At 38.0% G+C, this 18,062-nt stretch overlaps 1 protein-coding gene across 4 annotated transcripts in view; it reads right to left on the bottom strand.

The window, feature by feature from the left end:
• Positions 1-18,062, bottom strand: part of pcdh19 (protocadherin 19) — a 60,746-nt gene that overhangs the window by 20,890 nt on the left and 21,794 nt on the right. For all 4 annotated transcript variants that reach the window (XM_051860047.1, XM_051860046.1, XM_051860045.1 and 1 more), the window contains exons 3-4: positions 7,269-7,327; positions 4,406-4,578 (exon numbers count right to left, since the gene is read on the bottom strand). In XM_051860047.1, the coding sequence (XP_051716007.1) occupies positions 4,406-4,578; positions 7,269-7,327 (232 nt within the window). The remainder of the gene's footprint in view (positions 1-4,405; positions 4,579-7,268; positions 7,328-18,062) is intronic.

Genomic DNA, 18,062 nt, shown 5'->3' on the forward strand with positions numbered 1-18,062 from the left:
CAATCTCCTCTGGGGGTGGGAAAAAAGAGAGAGGAGAAGAAGAGCTTAATGGTGACTGTCATTTTGTCTGGTGGGACTGGGAACTCTACAAATAGCCTTCAACTAGACCTCTGGCCTAGAACAAACAAAATCAGCAGTCAATCCTTGAGATTCACAGATTTGTTTGGGCCCGTACGGGCCGTAAATGCTCTTGAAGGGATGTGGAAAGTAAATGCAGAAGTATTTTTCATGTTTATATGCTATTTCTATCAGGTACCATCATCCTCAAGAGTCTTTTGCTACTAAACTGATGTATAATTCAACACAGGGAGGCTTTAAACACAGAGGGAAGGGTTCGGTCAACGATGTCCACGCCATAATGCATTCATCACCATTTCACTGAGAACTGTAGGTAATTCTGGCCTAATTCAATCATTAGTCTTGACTCTTGACCACCACAGCCCTCAGCCTGCTACAGCAGCATTAGCACCGTCTCCCATGCTGTCAAGAACACGCCATCTCCCAATAAGTGCAACGTTTCATGCCATAGAAGCCTCCATAAATTGCTGTATTCTTGAAATAAAGAGTGTAAACTGCAGGAAATAGGCATAGATCAAGGTAATAGAATAAAAAGGCTATGAAGGAAGCACCCCTGAGGAAGTTTGTGTATTGTGTATTAAGAGACTACAGTCCTAAGAGGGCTTTTTCCCCCCGTTCTCACACTACATCTCACAATGGAAGAGAAGTTGGGGAGGAGCATTTTTAAATCGGAGGTAACACTGTGTCCCTGGTGCAAACGTTACCTTTTCAAAGAGCTGCATGAATCATAAGCATTTACACTGCTTGGCAGCCTGGGGAACGAGACAGGAGGGAGCTTAACTATCCCTCAACTTCCTGCCTCTGTCTGTTTCCAGGAAGAACGAGTGGGGAGTGGGGAGTGGGGAGTGGGGGGGGGGCATAAAAACAAAAGCAAAAAGGGGAAACAAAGGAGAGTTTTTATATCCAGAATCTCTGTTTATCTCCTCTGGCAATTGCAGTTTAAACTTGTTTCACTGTACTAGAACAGTTAAAGGGTAGATCAGAGGTATTCCCACTAGAAAAGCTATATGCTTTAGTGTCTTGGTGAATGAGTGTGTCTATTTCCTAGCTGGAAATTCAGCCTCAGGTTGGTTTTTGGTGAATCTGTAAGAAACCAAACTAACACCAAACTCTAGTGTAGCACCTTTTATGATACAAAATAAGGTACATGAGCCGCTAAACATGAGGATCTCAGAACTTTCAGCAAATAGTCCACCTGAGGTTTCAGCAAGCACACTTCAGCAAAATAATAAAGTGCAACACTTTTTCAGTAGCCTTGGTTCCAGAAGTAGTTTACCATAGGGATTAAAAGAGTTATAAGCCATGACCCAAACCAATGAGCTATGAGGTGAATCACAAAATGGCAAACTTTGATGGGGGAAAAAAAAAAAAAAACTACAATGCCATGAAGCATTGCGAATGACAATTAACTTAAAGGATTAGTTCACTTTAAAATGAAAATTGCCTCAAGCTTTACTCACCCTCAAACCATCATAGGTGTATATGACTTTCTTCTTTCAGGTGAATACAATCAGAGTTATATTAATAATCACTCTGATGCTCCTAAGATTTATAATGGCAGTGCAAAGAAACCACCTGTTTGAAACTTAAGAAAGTGCATCCATCCATCATAAACGTACTACATACAGCTCCGGGAGGTTAATAAAGGCCTTCTGAAGCGAAGCAATGCATTTGTGTAAGAAAAATATCAATATTTAACATGTAATAAAATAAAATAACTAGCTTCTGACAGACCGCCTTCCATATTCAACTTATGAAGAAAGTGCAATGGCTCTCGCAGTTCAAAACGCTTACGCTACGTCCTACGCCTTCAGCTTACGAAACATTTTCTATTTTTTGCGTAAGTTGAAATGGAAGGCAGTCTGGCGGAAGCTAGTTATTTACCTTTATAACTTTTTAAATATGGATATTTTTCTTACACAAACACATCGCTTCATTTCTGAGGCCTTTATTAACCCCCCGGAGCCGTGTGGAGTACGTTTATGATGGATGGATGCACTTTCTTCAGCTTCCAACTGGTGGTTTCCGTTCACTGCCATTATAAAGCTTAGGAGCATCAGGGTGATTATTAATATAACTCCGACTGTATTCGTCTGAAAGAAGATAGTCATATACACCTAGGATGGCTTAAGGGTGAGTAAATCATGGGGTAATTTTCATTTTAAAGTGAACTAATCCTTTAAAAAACGATGAAGAAATGTAAAACTATTCATCTAAAGAAATGTAAAACTATCCTAATTCTCTTATTAGTGGAGATTTTTTTGCAGAATCATGGATAATGTAGTTTTTTACTAGGAATTTTGCTGTTAAACATGGTTATTTTAAAAAATACATTTAAATAACGTGAGTTGATGGTTTCAACAAAAACAGAAAATGACAGGAATTTTTATTTCTGGCACCCAACAGTTGCACTCTAGAAGACTGCAGAGATTGTAATGGCAGAAGAATTCCATTATGTTTCTGCATATGTAATGTCCATGGTCAGTTCATTTCATAATTATCAACAGGCTATGATACATCTGCGGCTATAGACTTTTAAAGGACTTAAATGAGAGCTGTCTGTTCATTGCATTGCTTTTCACTGGAGTAAAGGGGCCTGTAACTGCTGCAGAATAATATGATAGAAGACATGCCTCAAAATGACATTAGTATCTGATACTTGTCACCATCTAATGGCTTTGGTTAAAACCGATGACAGCGACATTGAAGTGGTTGCTCATTTTGCTTATCTGCTATCCTTTATTTTTAATGTTTGCTTGCTCATGGGCAGATAAGAGCTTTGCTAATGATAAAATGGCTGACCTGGAAAAGCTTCATCTATTTGTAACATTCTCTGTGTACATTTTTCTAATTGTGTCCAATTACAGTATGCGAGTGCCAAGCTGGAGGGTATGTCAGAGTGCATTTTATGAGTCCTATATATGCATTTCTCTTAAGGAGAGACGTCTACAACAGCTTAAACTGTAGTCATGAGGCTTACTAATTGTTCATTACAAGTTGACAGGAAGTTGGCGGTGGAAGAAATGCAGAAAGATCTCCATCATGGAAACCCAGAGGCTTGTAATTCCTCTCAGCGTTTTCCATAGCGCAGACAACACATGGACGCCATGGTGAGCCTAGAAACGTTCAAACAAATCTGCTGATGCATCCGACGTGTTTACATCTAAAATTTAAATGGGAGAACATTTCCTCCCTCCGGTTGCCAAGTAGCCATACGTCTTGCGATTTATCTGGAGAACAAGCCGGTTAATTAGCCTGCTGAAATTAGCCATAGAGCACACGATCTGGACCAAATGAGATCTTAATTGGTTCACCTGCCAATTCTACATAATTCAGGCTCCTGCTTTACAGAGGGGAAAAAAACACAATGAGGAAGAACAAGCTAAATTATTTTATAGCCGTTAACTTGGTCTTTTCTCATCCTTAGCTCTCTTATTAGGCTCTTCTTCCCCAAGCAAGATACAGGGATCTGTAAGCAGCAGTACCATGAGTCAGACGCAGCCAGGCTTGATTTAACGCGTCGCAGGCGTGCCACAATGCGTCACGTTCTTTAAACTCCAATCTGAGTGATCGTCCTGTTGATTTTAATGACCTCATTTCCCTCAGAAATGCTCTTTATTCTACTCTTTTTTTTTCTTTCTTTTTTTTTCTATTCAGCAAATGTCAAGCTCTCATTGTAATTCAGAAAATTGGTTGACTAATTTCCATCCCACAAGAATAGAGTTTTCGGTATTGACTATAAGCGGCCACTGGAGGTGTTCAATTGTTCTAAATTACATAGATCAAAGGCTGATTGAGCATGACAACACAAAACAATCGGTGCAATAAAACCATTCAGAGCCCTCTTTTGGTCTTCTCCGCGCTTTGATCCTCAGTAGCGCTGCCACTCGTCTCTCTATAACTTTGTAGCATTGAGTGACAGTAGCTGAGAGTGAACATGACCTCCTACTGACTCCTGCCATCATACCGGATGTCTTTAACGGCAGTTTAAAAAAAAAAGAAAAAAAAGAAACATCAACATTAATTCCCTGCTAAATGATCCGCGTGAATTATGCATGAGGAGACTGCGTGATATGTAGATTTCCACCTTCAACCTTTGTCAGCCTAATTGCTGCCATTTAGGTCTGGATCTGAAGTGTTGCAGTCGACTGCAGACGCGGCTCACATCCGTCAATAATGTTCCCGGGCTTCGTATCAAAGACACTCCAGGAAGAGAAGTGCTGCCTGTGCATTAGCTAGGCGCCTCAAGGCCAACTCTGCCAGCGAAGCTATGTCTTGATTTTTTTTCCCTATATGCTTTCAGCTAGTCAAGATCTTTCTGTCTTACCTTGGTCAGGTAGCTGCGAGTTGTTGGGGGGTACGGTCATATTCAGTACATCGTTGACAGCCGTGTCAGCGTAGTGCCCTCTCTGAACATCATGTTCGCTGTCGGTTTGGTCGCTCTCCTCATGCCCGCTGTCCTTCAGACTGTTTCCTTCCATGTCCTTGAATGTTGACGTGCTACAGCCAGGTGAAGGAGAAAAGACGAGAAAGGAGGATAGTGTTATTTGTCTGTCAACTTTGGTTTCATCATTCTCTCTCTCTTCACCCCATGCTACCTCTATTTATCTTCTAGCTACTCCAATGGTGTAGCTGGAAAGAAGTTGTTTTACTAAGATTCTTATATGATGGGATAAAGGATCAGGGGTCAATGGCCTGCACTCACTGTGGCTGTGCAGAGATTTTCTGTGTTCCTACATTTTCTTTAGACACTTTCAGAAATATGTCTTGTATATCTGTTGATTGCAGATGCATTTATAGGATAGTTGACCCAAAAATGAAAACTCTGTCATCATTTACTCACCCTTATGTCAGATTCTTAAGCTCTGGCTTTCTTTTATCTATGTAACACAAAAGGTGGATATTGAAAAATATATTGACTGCTCTCTAATGTAAGTGAATGAGGACTAGGGTTGTCAAAATCCAAAATGAAAAAAAAAGAAAAAAAAAAAAAGTATTATATTTGTGATGCATATGATGGATCTGTGTGAGGAACAGACCAAAATAAAGGCATATTATGGTGATGATTAAGTCATTAATAACAGTGGTGCCATATGTCTTGAGAGGTTAATATTTTTAATTTCTCCAGAATAATATACAAAATGACTTGTCTGAAATACTTTTACGATTCATTTTTGTCTTTTAAAACTTGATTGCCTTTCACTTTCATGGTGCTGACAAAACGATTTTCTTAAAATTCACTGTAACACTTTACAATAAAATGGAAAAAAACAATAAAATTTTTTTTTTAATCTTAGCTGTTTTTGATTTCAACATTTACTAATACTTTTAGTAATACTACTAATACTACTTTTACTATTTACTATTTTCTAATACTAAATCTGTTGTTGCATTTTTATTAAGTAACTAACAAAGATGAATAAATACTGTAACAAAGATATTGCTCATTTTTATTTTTTAACCACTGTTAACTAATGGAACCTGGGGGTGAGTAAATGATAACAGAACTATTTCTTTAAAAAAGTACAATTGTTTTCATGTAAAATATGTACATGTAACAAAATGCAAAGCACAGATATAGATATCTTGTATAACACCACTGCATGAGCCATCAATATTTATGGTTTCTTTTCCTGGAAGAGAAAGACTTAAATTTTGACAAAACAAAAGCTATGATTCTTTTATTGCATGGGTTTTTTAACGTAAACAAAATCAGGCCGCTTATTGAGGAAAACTTGTGTTGGTCACATAAACCCCTGGAAGTTTTAAAGAAGAGGTGTAATAATTTGAGAAAACTATGCTTTCCCTCTTTACCTACATTCAATGACTTGAAAGAACGAGAGGGGTAAAAAAAAAAAAGGAAGCTGCAAATTGACAACTGCAGTGCACAAGCCTGATTTCCCTTAATTTGATAGTTAGCCCAGTGGAACACATTCAGCTTCTGAAGCAACAGCGAGGATCAGAAACGCATGCATACACAAACACACACTGACTTGCATAGACAAAAGCATCTCTGTAGCCTCTTCTAAGGAGAAAGAGAGGAGAGAGAGAGAAAGGGGGGGGGGATTCTAGCAATGTCACTGCAATGGTGGTACTGCAGCCTCTGATTTTATCAGTCTAATTGCACCTGTCCCAGTCTGTGCGCCCACAGGCTCCAGAGGGGATTTCTTTGTAGTGTCGCAGAGCCAAACAGCAGACACTTGAATACTCTTCGTTTATGTAAACATAGGCAGTGCTTTCTTCAGAAGATAAAATTGCTGTAATTGGTTTGAAAAATGCAGTACTGAGGTAAACCGGAATGTTCTTTTGCTTCAGGTAAGAGAGGCATTACAGTCCCGGTGCACATCCGTAGCATATCTGCATGCCAATGGTCCATGCCAGTCAATAGCCTCCTTTTAGACGGACTGAGGAATGCTGGCCAAGTCCTGCCAGTACAAAGGTTCTATTGTCCTTGCTCCTTTCTTCAAAAATGCTTAATAATGTTACCTTTTCCTTATCTCTGTGGCCTTACAAAGCCCTCCTTGTGTGCACTGAGGAAGAATCCCCTGGAATTCCAGGATTAAAATTCATGTAGATTTAGCTATCTGATTAACATCTACACAGATGTAGCTTAACCATCCAAGCCTCCTCCGCTCTGGGCTACAGCTTTAATATTCTCTAACATGTAATATGTATACACGTTTGCAGGGATTTGATGGAATTATTCATATTAGGGAAAAAAGAAGAAATACTTGATGAGGATGTGCTAAATCACTTATAATACTGAATTATTAAAACTTAACACTGCCCATTTATAAACATATTGAGCATTAATATCTTACCCACAATATGTGGCCAACCCTAGACTTTATTTTTTGGTTATTTTTAATGAGAATGGCATTTTAAAAGGGCCGTATATATTTTCAAGGTAAAGAGAGTGCTGTACGGTGGCACTGTACTCTAATTGTATGTTCATCCATTGAAACTAATATGCAAAAACATATCATTGCGAAATATCTGACACCCAGTCAATGTGGAAAAGGCAGAATATGTGCTAAATTACTAGTATTGCTGTTTGCACATGCAAGTAGGGTGTTTAGCATACTACAAAATAAAATATGAAGAAAAAAAAAGAAACTGTGATCTGTCCGCTTTAAGGACACATCTAAATAAGTGAGATAAGTTAATCTGATTGCTTTATAAAGACATACCTTTTAATTAGGTGTGCTCTGCTGTTTACATAACTGGAGTCAATGGAATAATTCTCCGTCTGGGGGAAAGAGACAGAATTAAAGAGGGAGGGAGAGAGAGAGAGAGAAAGAAAGAGAGAGAACAAAAATGAATTTAATTATGCAGCAACCAAAATAATGTCACCAGTAATTGCCTTTCAATATAAATGTTATTTTACACAAAGACTCTAGTTAGCTGCCTGGGCTTTCAAAGGCAAACTCCCCCATTCTCTTTCTAAGCACATGTGGCCTGTTCTGCTGCAGTGAGTCTGCTCCTGTCGTCACTCCTCCAGCCTCCCCCACCCACAAAACCATCCTTAGTCAGACCACGCTCTTCAAAATGTCATTAAGCCAGACTGGGGAATAGAGGAGGGGTTTGGGGGTTAGAGAAGAAAGTTTCCTCTCTTCGAATACTGCTTTTCCTCACAACACTTTTGAGGATGCTAATGTGGAAATATCAAAGAAATAAATAAACGGAGGGAGGAAATTAAGAGCATGTCAGGGGATTTTTTAACTTTGCAATTGCAGATGAAAAAGCCTCGATCTGCATTTGATGACTCTTTGACCCACATTGAGAAAGACACTTCAGAGTCTTCTGGAAGGCATCGCTTTCTGAATAAAAGACTAGAAGTGTGCTGTAGAGCTGGGTGATATATTTATCGAGTGTTTGCAGCATATTTGTGGTGGTATTTCTGGGGTTATGAAATTTAAGCAACATCATGAATAATGCAAAGACTTTAACGCACTTCATATTTGGTCATTAAATTTTGTAAACAGCATGACTAATTTCACAATCCTCTTTGACTTGCAGGAATTAGAGTGTAAAGACAGATATGTTCCTAAGTCATGCTGTTAAGTTCAAATAATTTCCAAGAATCACTTTAAATTGAATAGGAACTTTATTCAAAGATTTATTTGCATGGTCAAAAAGTCTCCACATGGCATATTTAAAATAATTAGTATAAAATATATTCATCTCAATTAGTGCTTATAATGATGAGAGATATTATTAAAAACTTAAGGTTGATTTCCTCTTTGGAATAAACATTTTCAATCTAACATGGCTACTACAGATGCATGTATTTTCCATGGGGAGAAACCTGCCTCTCAGATTCAACTTCAGCTGATTCTAAACCGAGATAGAAAAGAATTCAATGGCTTCCTTCCAGGGGTATGTCTAGCCATCAGCCCCTCTGACAACAGCAGTCACCCAGACGATAAGAAGGTTAATGCAGACAGTGCAACAAGCCCAATGATTATGCCGCCAGCCAGGGACCTCCAGACTAGCTGCTGGGAGACAGATACAAGCTATCATAATCACATACAGAATAACTCTGCATAAAGATCTATGATCCCAAACACATGCCCATTTCCTTTCCATTTCCCACTTGTATATATCACCAGTGACTACGAGATCCCTACAGCACAAGACGCTACAACTGTAAATACATAAAAGTGACATGTCAGTGGAAATTATTTCATTATATTATATTATATTATATTATATTATATTATATTATATTATCTGTGCAAAAGTCTTAGGCCACCACCAGAATTGTTGTTTTATAAATGTTTTAATGATCATACATATTTATTTTTCTGTCTCTTTATTAAGTAACAAACAGAAAATACAGGAAATATGTACAAAAAACGGAACAAAATGGCTTCTTTAAGCAAAAAATAGTATTTAGTGTGACCTCCTGGACTTCTTCCAGTTTCTCAAAGAAAACTTCTCATCAGATTTTGAAAGTTTTCTTGGCCTTCCAGTCCTTTTCCATTCCATTTAGGTTTAAGAGAGCCAGGTTCCTGTTATTGCTCAAATGTAAGAGGAGGTCACTTAAATACTTGCCACATTAGCCTATAAAAGCTGTTTTTCTGATTTTTTTTTTTTTTTTTTTAATACTGCATACAAATTTCCTGTATTTTCTGGTTATATTCTAATAAAGAGACATAATTAAATATGGTCATTATACCATTGCTAAAACAACATATAATGGTGGCCTAAGACTTTTGCACAGTATTATATTATATTATATTAATTATATTATGCAAACATTATTATGTCCGCTAAGACCAAATACATTAACGTTGCCATATTCATTAATGTGCCAAAAGGATTTTGATAGTTGTCATGATTGAATTAATTTTAACAATATACAGTCAAACCAAAAATTATTCAGACACTAGATATAATTTTTTTATTTTTTTTACTAGTGGGTGTAGGACACTATACTTCATTTATGTAAGTGAGGATACCAAAATAAAGTAAACTGTGACATATTATACCCAAAAATTCTTGTACAGTGGACTACCAGTAAAATTGATAAAAATGTGGGACCAAAAATTATTCAGACACTTTGACCTGACCAGGTTTTGCTTAAGTGTTATCTGACATAATTAAGATTAATTTTTTTCTTAACTCTGAGATTTTGTCATATTTTATTAAAACTATAGTAAATAAACTGTAATAATGAATTAAATGTTCAAGGTGTCTGAATAAAGTTTGGTTTGACTGTATATTTTTTTAAATGAAATATGTAAGGAACTGTCTCTTTAGAGGCCTGTTAAATATATTATAATATTAAATAATATTTAATGTTTCATTTACTAATTTTGACTTTGTTTTTCTAGTGTAGTAATGCTCATCACTGTCGACTTCAGACCTTCTTCCATCTTCAGTCAAAATAAGCTGCAGCTTACCGCTTCACCTCCACACTTCTTAATTACCTCCACGCATGATAATATTTTAATTACAAGTGACAGCTGACCAGACGTCTAATTGAGATGTTTAGGCTGGTGAAATCTGGACCCACTGAAGGTTAATGTCCTCTTTTATGTGTGTGTGTGTGTGTGTGTGTGTGTGTGTGTTTGGAGGGGAGGGGGTTCTTGCCTGTGTGGGTGCTTGCTATGGCTGTAATTAAACCTTAAGTCATTGTAATCAAGGAGATAATTTGTAAAAAGCCATTTTAATTAACATTATATTAGCAGACCTCAATTTGGAACATACTCTTGTTTGTTCTCGTTGCAGCTCACAAGGTAGTTATTTGCCTCTTTGTTCCTGTCCGGCTTGACTCCATTAATATCAAAGTAATAGGCATGAGCAATTATTTCAGAACTCTAACAAGGCAGGTGTGTGTATGTATATATATACACACACACATATATATATATATATATATATATATATATATATATATATATATATATATATATATATATGCAAAGAGTTTGGTTTTTTTATGCCACCTGTGCTCTACTTTAGTCCCTGTGAGAACTCATTACAGAGCCTTTCCATCTCTACAGTCGTTCACAAAAAGACTAATGAATAGCAATGCACTTAGCAACAAGGGGAAGGCTTCATTAAAAAAAGACAGTATACAAATTTCCAAATGATGTGCCTCTATGTGGCCGGCCCATAATTGGTTCTGAGCAGCCTTATCCAGATCTCTGCTGGGAGAGCGAGAGGCCGTCCTCCTTGTGTATCTACACATATGAATCTATGCTCTCACTCTCCTCGGCCACGGCACTTAAAACAAATGAGAGCACTGTTGAAACGCAGTTACACTGCACGGATCACTAACCCTTTTACGAGAAGAGTCGCTATCGATGATGCAGGCTCCGTCATCTCAGCAGATTTCCTTCTGTTGACATTTTGATCTCTCTGCTTATATCAGAGTGGGCTAATTGGAGTAATAGCTTCAGTTATGCAAATGCAGCTGCTGTTCCATAGAGACATCTCACTGCTAGATATTACGAAATATGCTTCAGTACTGTATTCGAGCAGATATCAACACGTTCTTTGAAGAACGTGATAGATAAGTGCCATTATTCCACAACAAAAGCATTTATTGATGTGTGGTGATGATTCGCTAATGGATCATGATAATTAGTAAGCTTCCCTCAAAAAGGGATATCAATTGTATTGCACAACGTTCTTGTGTTTTTCATTAATTCAGGTTGATGGCCAGAGGGCATTTAAGAGGCGCCCTTGGCCCTTAGAGGTCTTTATGCCAGAGAGCTTCCATGCATTAGCGGCAATCTTCCTGTAAAGTAATGTACTGTATGCCTACACCGCTGACCGCCATCAAATCATAAGGACTATCAATATTTCTTTCACAGAGGTTGGGTTTCAGGCTCAGAGATGAGGGCTGCTTAAACTACAGACGAGCTGCCACAAATGGCTACTTAATCAGGTTCTACAATGTGTTGTTATGATCCGAGCGGCCCCAGTTTGGCGGCCAGTGTCACCCTATCCCCGTAATTATTGTTGTGTTTCTTCCCACATACTTAAGGGTCCGGCGGGGCAAATCGCACCCTAAGAGCTCTGTGAGCAAAGGCGGAAAGGCTGGAGAGGAAAGTAATGGAAAGGGGGCGGTAAACGAGACCTTCAGAGAGCTAGGCGACACCCTAACCTCATTTTTCTCTCTCTCTCTCTCTCTCTCTCTCTCTCTGTCTTTCTCTCCAACCTGCAGCCTCTAACCCCAACCGAACTCTTCCAACTTCAGCCAGTGGAGAGGAAAAGCAATCTCCTCGCTTAGTTGCCGCTGTGAGATTTGATTTGCCTTCTTCCCAGCGTGACAATTGGTTCCGTAGTCCGGATGCAAGAGCGTTCATTGTACGGGGGCCAGATGCAACGAGTATGCGGAGCATGAGTTCTTTAGGTGGTAAAGAAATGGGAAAAAAACATACTTGTCACACCTCTGCTGCAATTTATGTATTATCTCTACTGAGACTGATACATCAGCCCGTACTTGCATTGACACATGCAAATTATGCACTAATTCAAACTGCACGCTAGAACAGCAATTAATAATTATCAGACTGTACCCTTGTTTTCACCACCGTAGATAAAATGCCTATTAAATCTGATTTTAATTCATTTCAGGACACAAAACTAGTGAAATTAAAGCTCGAAGCATTTTCTTGTTCATTTTAGGGAGTGGTTGGGGACAAAAAAAAAACGTGTCTTGAAGATCAAGCGAGTCCCTTTTTCTTGTTTCTAACTCCACTAAAGTTCAAATGCTCCTAATATGTCACAGTCAGAGGTGGAAAAGCATATTCTCACTGCACTTCCACTGAATACCAATGCTGCGGCAAAATAAAATTATTTTTATAAAAAAAAAAAAAAAAGCATTATGTATTACATGAACTAAAAAAGCAATATGAAGGACCTCAATTAAAATAAAACCGTTCTATTAACTCATTTTAATAGCAGTTTGGTGTTATTTGGAAGCTGACTCTTCAGTCATCTTAAAGCTTATTTACACAGTCCCCAGAGTGCTGGGAGGAAATCGGTACTCATAATGAGTCCTGTTGTTTATTTACCTCCATCCACAAGGAGCTTACTGAGGAGAGGTTATCATGAGGCAAAGGCAGGTAGCGCATAGCTATTTTCTTGTTAAAAAAAAAACTGGAGACAGGCTTTGTTGAGCAGGGCTTAGTGATAGGAGCAGAAATGAGCCTGTAGCAAGGGTGGCATTTTCCACGGAGGCTTAGGAGATGTCTATATGTCTACAAATGTAGTGCTGCAGTGAGGCTGCAGAGAAATTACGTGTGTGCTGTTTGACTGTGCGAATGGAGCAGGGGAGTCTCACACCCGCCGGCATATTGAAAGCCAATCTCAACATGGAGTCACTCTGCACAGACATCACACACTTTCCCTTTTTCCTTCTATGACATGCAGGCCTTCCTTTACTTTTATTTTCATTGTTTTCTTGCCTCCTACTCCCTTGAAGCCTTCTCTTTTCACCCTGCCATCTTTTTGGTGGGTCTGCAGCATCTCTAAGCCGCTCGTCTCGCTCCACACGGCACCCGTGAAGACAGGAACGGACCACCGCGGCTTCATCTTCGCACCTGGTAGGAGTGGATTTATCCTTCCTTCCCCAGCTCAGAGAAAGACAGCACTCCTCAGCCCGGTGTTAGGTTGCCAACCCCTGATTATAGAATTTCCCATAGATCCTCTGCCATCTGCTAGATTATAGATTTCCCCCCCTTCTCTTCCAGACCGTGTGAGCCCTAGGGGAGGCTCGACAGTATAAAGCAAGGTGAAGGAGTGCCTCAGGCTCGCCCTGGCATCGGGATGAGATTACGTTTTCTATTTCTGCCTCTTCGGAAGGAACCGTGATGAATATCAGGACTTGTTGTCGCTTAATAGAAGCCGGCTACCTACAAACACAAATTATAATGAATCAATCGCTACGGGAGCCCATGTGACAAATAAGCTGCCATATCCTCGAGATCATTCCACTTCATCACCTGTCAATTCACACTCAACCCAGTTAGGCTCGTTGCAAATCCATCTTATTATGAAACCATTTCCGAGTATAAACGCTTTTGGAGCTTTAAACTGGCTGTATGTTGTTGTTAAAAAGAAAAAAAAAACGCCCAGTCAAAGTGATTTGTATTTTCAAAAAACAATTCCACAAAAAAAAAAAAAAAAGTCTATCCTACGGTAACCTTCGCATTATTCCTCTAACTAAAGCAGTGCTCCACGGGGACAAAACAGTGTGTTACAAATGAGTAAACACAATATGCTTCCCTACCTCATTCATTCAACATAGCTTTTCCTGTGAAGTGTAGTAGATATATTTCCTTTAAGAAAGCTCTCATAAACAACCAAAGGAGAAATGGGTATTTCCCAGATCACCCGTTAACAGAGAAGGGAAAAAGAAAATGCCCTTCTGTTTGATCCTGTAAAAGACTCAATCTACATTTGCTAAGGGCTATAGGCTCCATTCAGTTTGTGTGTGTGATTAATTATGCATACATTAATAGCAGCTATGTTAATAATTCATAAGGTCGTCATATGTCAGAACTCTCTGCCTTTTAGCATGATAAAAAGATTTAAATAACCTTTCCTATCATGCATATATGCATTCCTCCAAGGAGGATCATACTGTTGTGTTGTTTTCTAACTTTTGGCCACATTCCTACTGTGACACTCCTTTCTGATCTACTGTATATGTGAGTGTGTACTTTGATATTTCTCTTTTACAAGAAGACTTGGGTTGTTTGTTGTTGGTCTGTGGTGTGTGGGAATTCATCAGATACTCTGTCCACTATAAATAGCTCTTTGGACGTTACAATATCCTTTTCAACCCGCAGTGTGTGTCTGTGTGTGTTTCATAGATTCACAATCTGCTTGGATGTTTTACAGGAAGCAGACTGGTCATAATAGAAGAGAAGGTGTGTGTGTGATTGTGGTGGTGTGTGGGTGGGGGGCCTTGGCTATCATATTGCATTTTCAGAGGACAGTTTAGCTATAGAAACTAATGAAACTCAAATGGTCGCAACTAGCAGAAGTCAGTCCTATGGGATTTTATTCTAATTCAAATGCTTGGACTAAAACAGATTCACTCCTTTCATTCAAAAGGCTCCTCACATCCACCTGGCGTCACCTGGGATGGAAAAGGAGAGTCACCGGGGCGATAGATAATAGCAGAATGTACAAACCTGTGTTGGTTTACTAGCCTTCAGATAAAAGGATGTGACACACACAGGTTATTGAGGTACAGTCTTTGTTTTCCTACTGAATTAGGGGAATTTTCTTTCAATTCTGGCTCTTAGTATTATTAGGAAATCTATAATGAATGCATTACTGTTCAAAATATTGTGGTTAGTTATTTTTTATGTTTTTTGAAAGAAGTGTCTTATACTCATCGTTTATTTGATCATTTGAGTGAAATATTAATTTAAAATAACTGTTTTCTGTTTCATTATATTTTAGAATGCAATTTATTCCTGTGATGGCAAAGCTGAATTTTCAGCATCATTACTCCAGTTTTCAGTGTCACATGATCCTTCAGAAATCATTCTAATATGCTGATGTGGTGCTCCAGAATGATCAGAATATGACAAAACATTGATCTTAATATTATATATGTTGAAAACAGATGTGCTGCTTAATATTTTTGTGAATACTGTGATATATTTCTTTCAGGATTCTTTGAATCCAACAGAATTCAACAGAACAGCATTTAAAAAAAGAAAAAAAAAGAAATATTCTGTAAAGAAAAAAGTCTTTACTGTCACTTTTGATCAATTTAATGTATCCTCGCTCAATAAAAGTATACATTTATTTTTTTTTAAAAATCTTACTGACCCCCAACTTTTGAATAGTAGTGTAAATTAATCATAAATATTATAAAGTATAAATATATCATAATCATATAAATTAATTTTCAAACAATTCTATAGGTTTTTAAGGTTTTCTTTTAATCTAAATACTTAAACAGCACTGTTTGTAACATATCTAGCATATTTAATGGTGCTTGTTAATTTGCCTATTCTTAAAAGGTTTGCTCATGATAGATAGATATATAGACAGACAGATAGACAGACCGACAGACAGACAGGCAGGCAGGCAGGCAGGCGCCAAATGACTCTGGCTGCACTGTTGAACATGAAGAGAGTGAGTGCTTCGCCTGTTATATTCACAGCTCAGGATGAGCACCATTGAGCCATTTTACACCATAGTCATGCATCTTTCTGTTTCTCTCTCCCTCACTGACACACTCACTAATACACACAGAGACTCATTCGGCGGGCGTGAGTGGAGATGAGCGATGTGAACACCTTTACATCAGTGTAATATCCAGCACTGGGCTCCAGCAGGGAGTGCCGACTCATCCATTCTGGATGCTGCTTTTGTTATGAGTGTAAATCATATACTCGCTTGACACTTTGATCCAAAATAATGACATAGTATCTAGGGGTATATCCTCCCAAATATCTATCAACATACTAAGATGTCTAACAGACCATGCCACCCTTCCCCCACGCCTTCAGCCCATTTGCCTCCCTCACCAAAAGCGTGGCACCTTTTCACAATGACAAGGCACAAAAGCAACAGGATTTTTTTTTTTTCTTTCTTTTTCCTGTGGATGGAAATTTGCAGCTACTCATTACAGACTCTTAGTCTCTCCGGATATACTCCCTGTCTGTCGCTGCCTCAAGTGCACTTTCTCTTTCTCACTCTGTTTTTTCATCTCTCTCTTTTCCCCCTCTCTAAGACGGATTGAGCCAGCCTCCTTATTGACATCTTCTTACTGACATCCCTAACAGATGAGATGCGTGGAGATGCAATGTGATGCAATGTGCAAACAGGAAGCGGTGCGGTAGAATGCAGGTGGAACTTCATCATCTTTCACTAATCCCTCCAACCTTCCCCACTTATTCAAACAAACAGTGTTTACTGAATACTTGGCTTCGGTTCCCAGGCTCCAGAGCTACGGTGTAGCAGTTACCACATGGTCTAGACATTTTGAGGTGATGCTAATACGGATGACAGATTCAAGCCTCTCTCTCTTTCCACTATGTAACAATCTAACTGTGGTTCACATAAGGGGTTCTCAAAAATCATTCAATTATTCACATTCAAATCAGCCACTTTAACGATACACACAAAAACCACGCACAGTTTTGTTTCTCCTTATATGTTAAGTGTCTTATCCCGCATCCATCTTTTGTGTTAGAACGTTATAAAAGTGAGTAAATATTGACAGACATTTTGGGCAAACTTACTATTTAACATGGCTCTTGCAATGCAGTATTTCTTTCTTTCTTTCTTTCTTTCTTTCTTTTTAAAATGCATTTTTATCATTTAAATGATTCATATAGTCAAACCAAAAATTATTCAGACATTTTTTTATATTTTTGATATATTTATACTAGTGCAGGACACTATAGTTCATTTATGTAAGAGAGGATAGCAAAATAAAGTAAACTGTGACATATTATACCCAAAAATTCTTCATACAGTGGACTACCAGGAAAATTAATAAAACCAAAAGTTATTACACTTTGATCTGACCATTTTTTGCTTAAGTGTTATCTGACATAATTAAGATTATTTTTTTCTGACACAGTTTAACTCTAACATCTTGTCATATTTTATTACCATTTTTTTAAACTATAGTGAATAAACTGTATTAAAGAATGAAATGTTCAAGATGTCTGAAAAAATGTTGGTTTGACTGTATATTTTTAAGTCTATTGACAATATGACAAGTGAAAATGCTAAGTTAATATTTATGAGGTTTAAAAAAATTAAAGACTTTAAACTTACCTGCCCTGCTAATATTGTTGGCTCCTTAATTTTATTTTTCATTTTTTTTAACTTTTTTGGATTTTTTAATTCAATTTTGGACAAAATCATCTGCTAAATAAGGTATTTGTATTTTTTATTATTACTCATTATTAAGTGGCTACATTTTGTAACAATATGTGACCCGTGCCTGGCAAAATGATTCGGAATGCGCATGGGCTAATTTCAAGCTACAGGCAAAACAAGTGCTCGAAATTGATGTTTTCACAAAAATGAGTTCATTAAGCCTACGTCTAGCGATCCCAATGCTTCAAATAGCAATTAAATATCTTAAAGTATCTTTATTTGTTTTCTGAGAGTACCTTTTCATTTGACCATGAAAAATGCAGTTTTTCTCTGCTCACTTCTGAATGATTGGCGCTTCCTCTCAGCACAAGTTTGGTATTGTTGTAAAACGCAGCATTCCATCTTTGTGAATATTAATAGCGAATTCTCGATGGCATGAGTATGAACCAGTGAAATGTGATTTTCAAACTCATGCTGATGTAAATAATGATCGTGCACAAAGATGCCTCAGACAGCGCGCGATCCCGATATACACATTTACACAGAATTACAGTATTTAAAAAAATCTGTTTTGGCGAGTATTCACGCAGACATCTGTTATGTCTTAAGTGAACGTTTGGTTAACTGTTTGGGAAAAACATCTGATGTGTAACATTATTTTAGAT

The sequence above is a fragment of the Ctenopharyngodon idella genome, chromosome 14, assembly GCF_019924925.1.
Source record: "Ctenopharyngodon idella isolate HZGC_01 chromosome 14, HZGC01, whole genome shotgun sequence".
NCBI classification, from domain to species: Eukaryota; Metazoa; Chordata; class Actinopteri; order Cypriniformes; family Xenocyprididae; genus Ctenopharyngodon; species Ctenopharyngodon idella.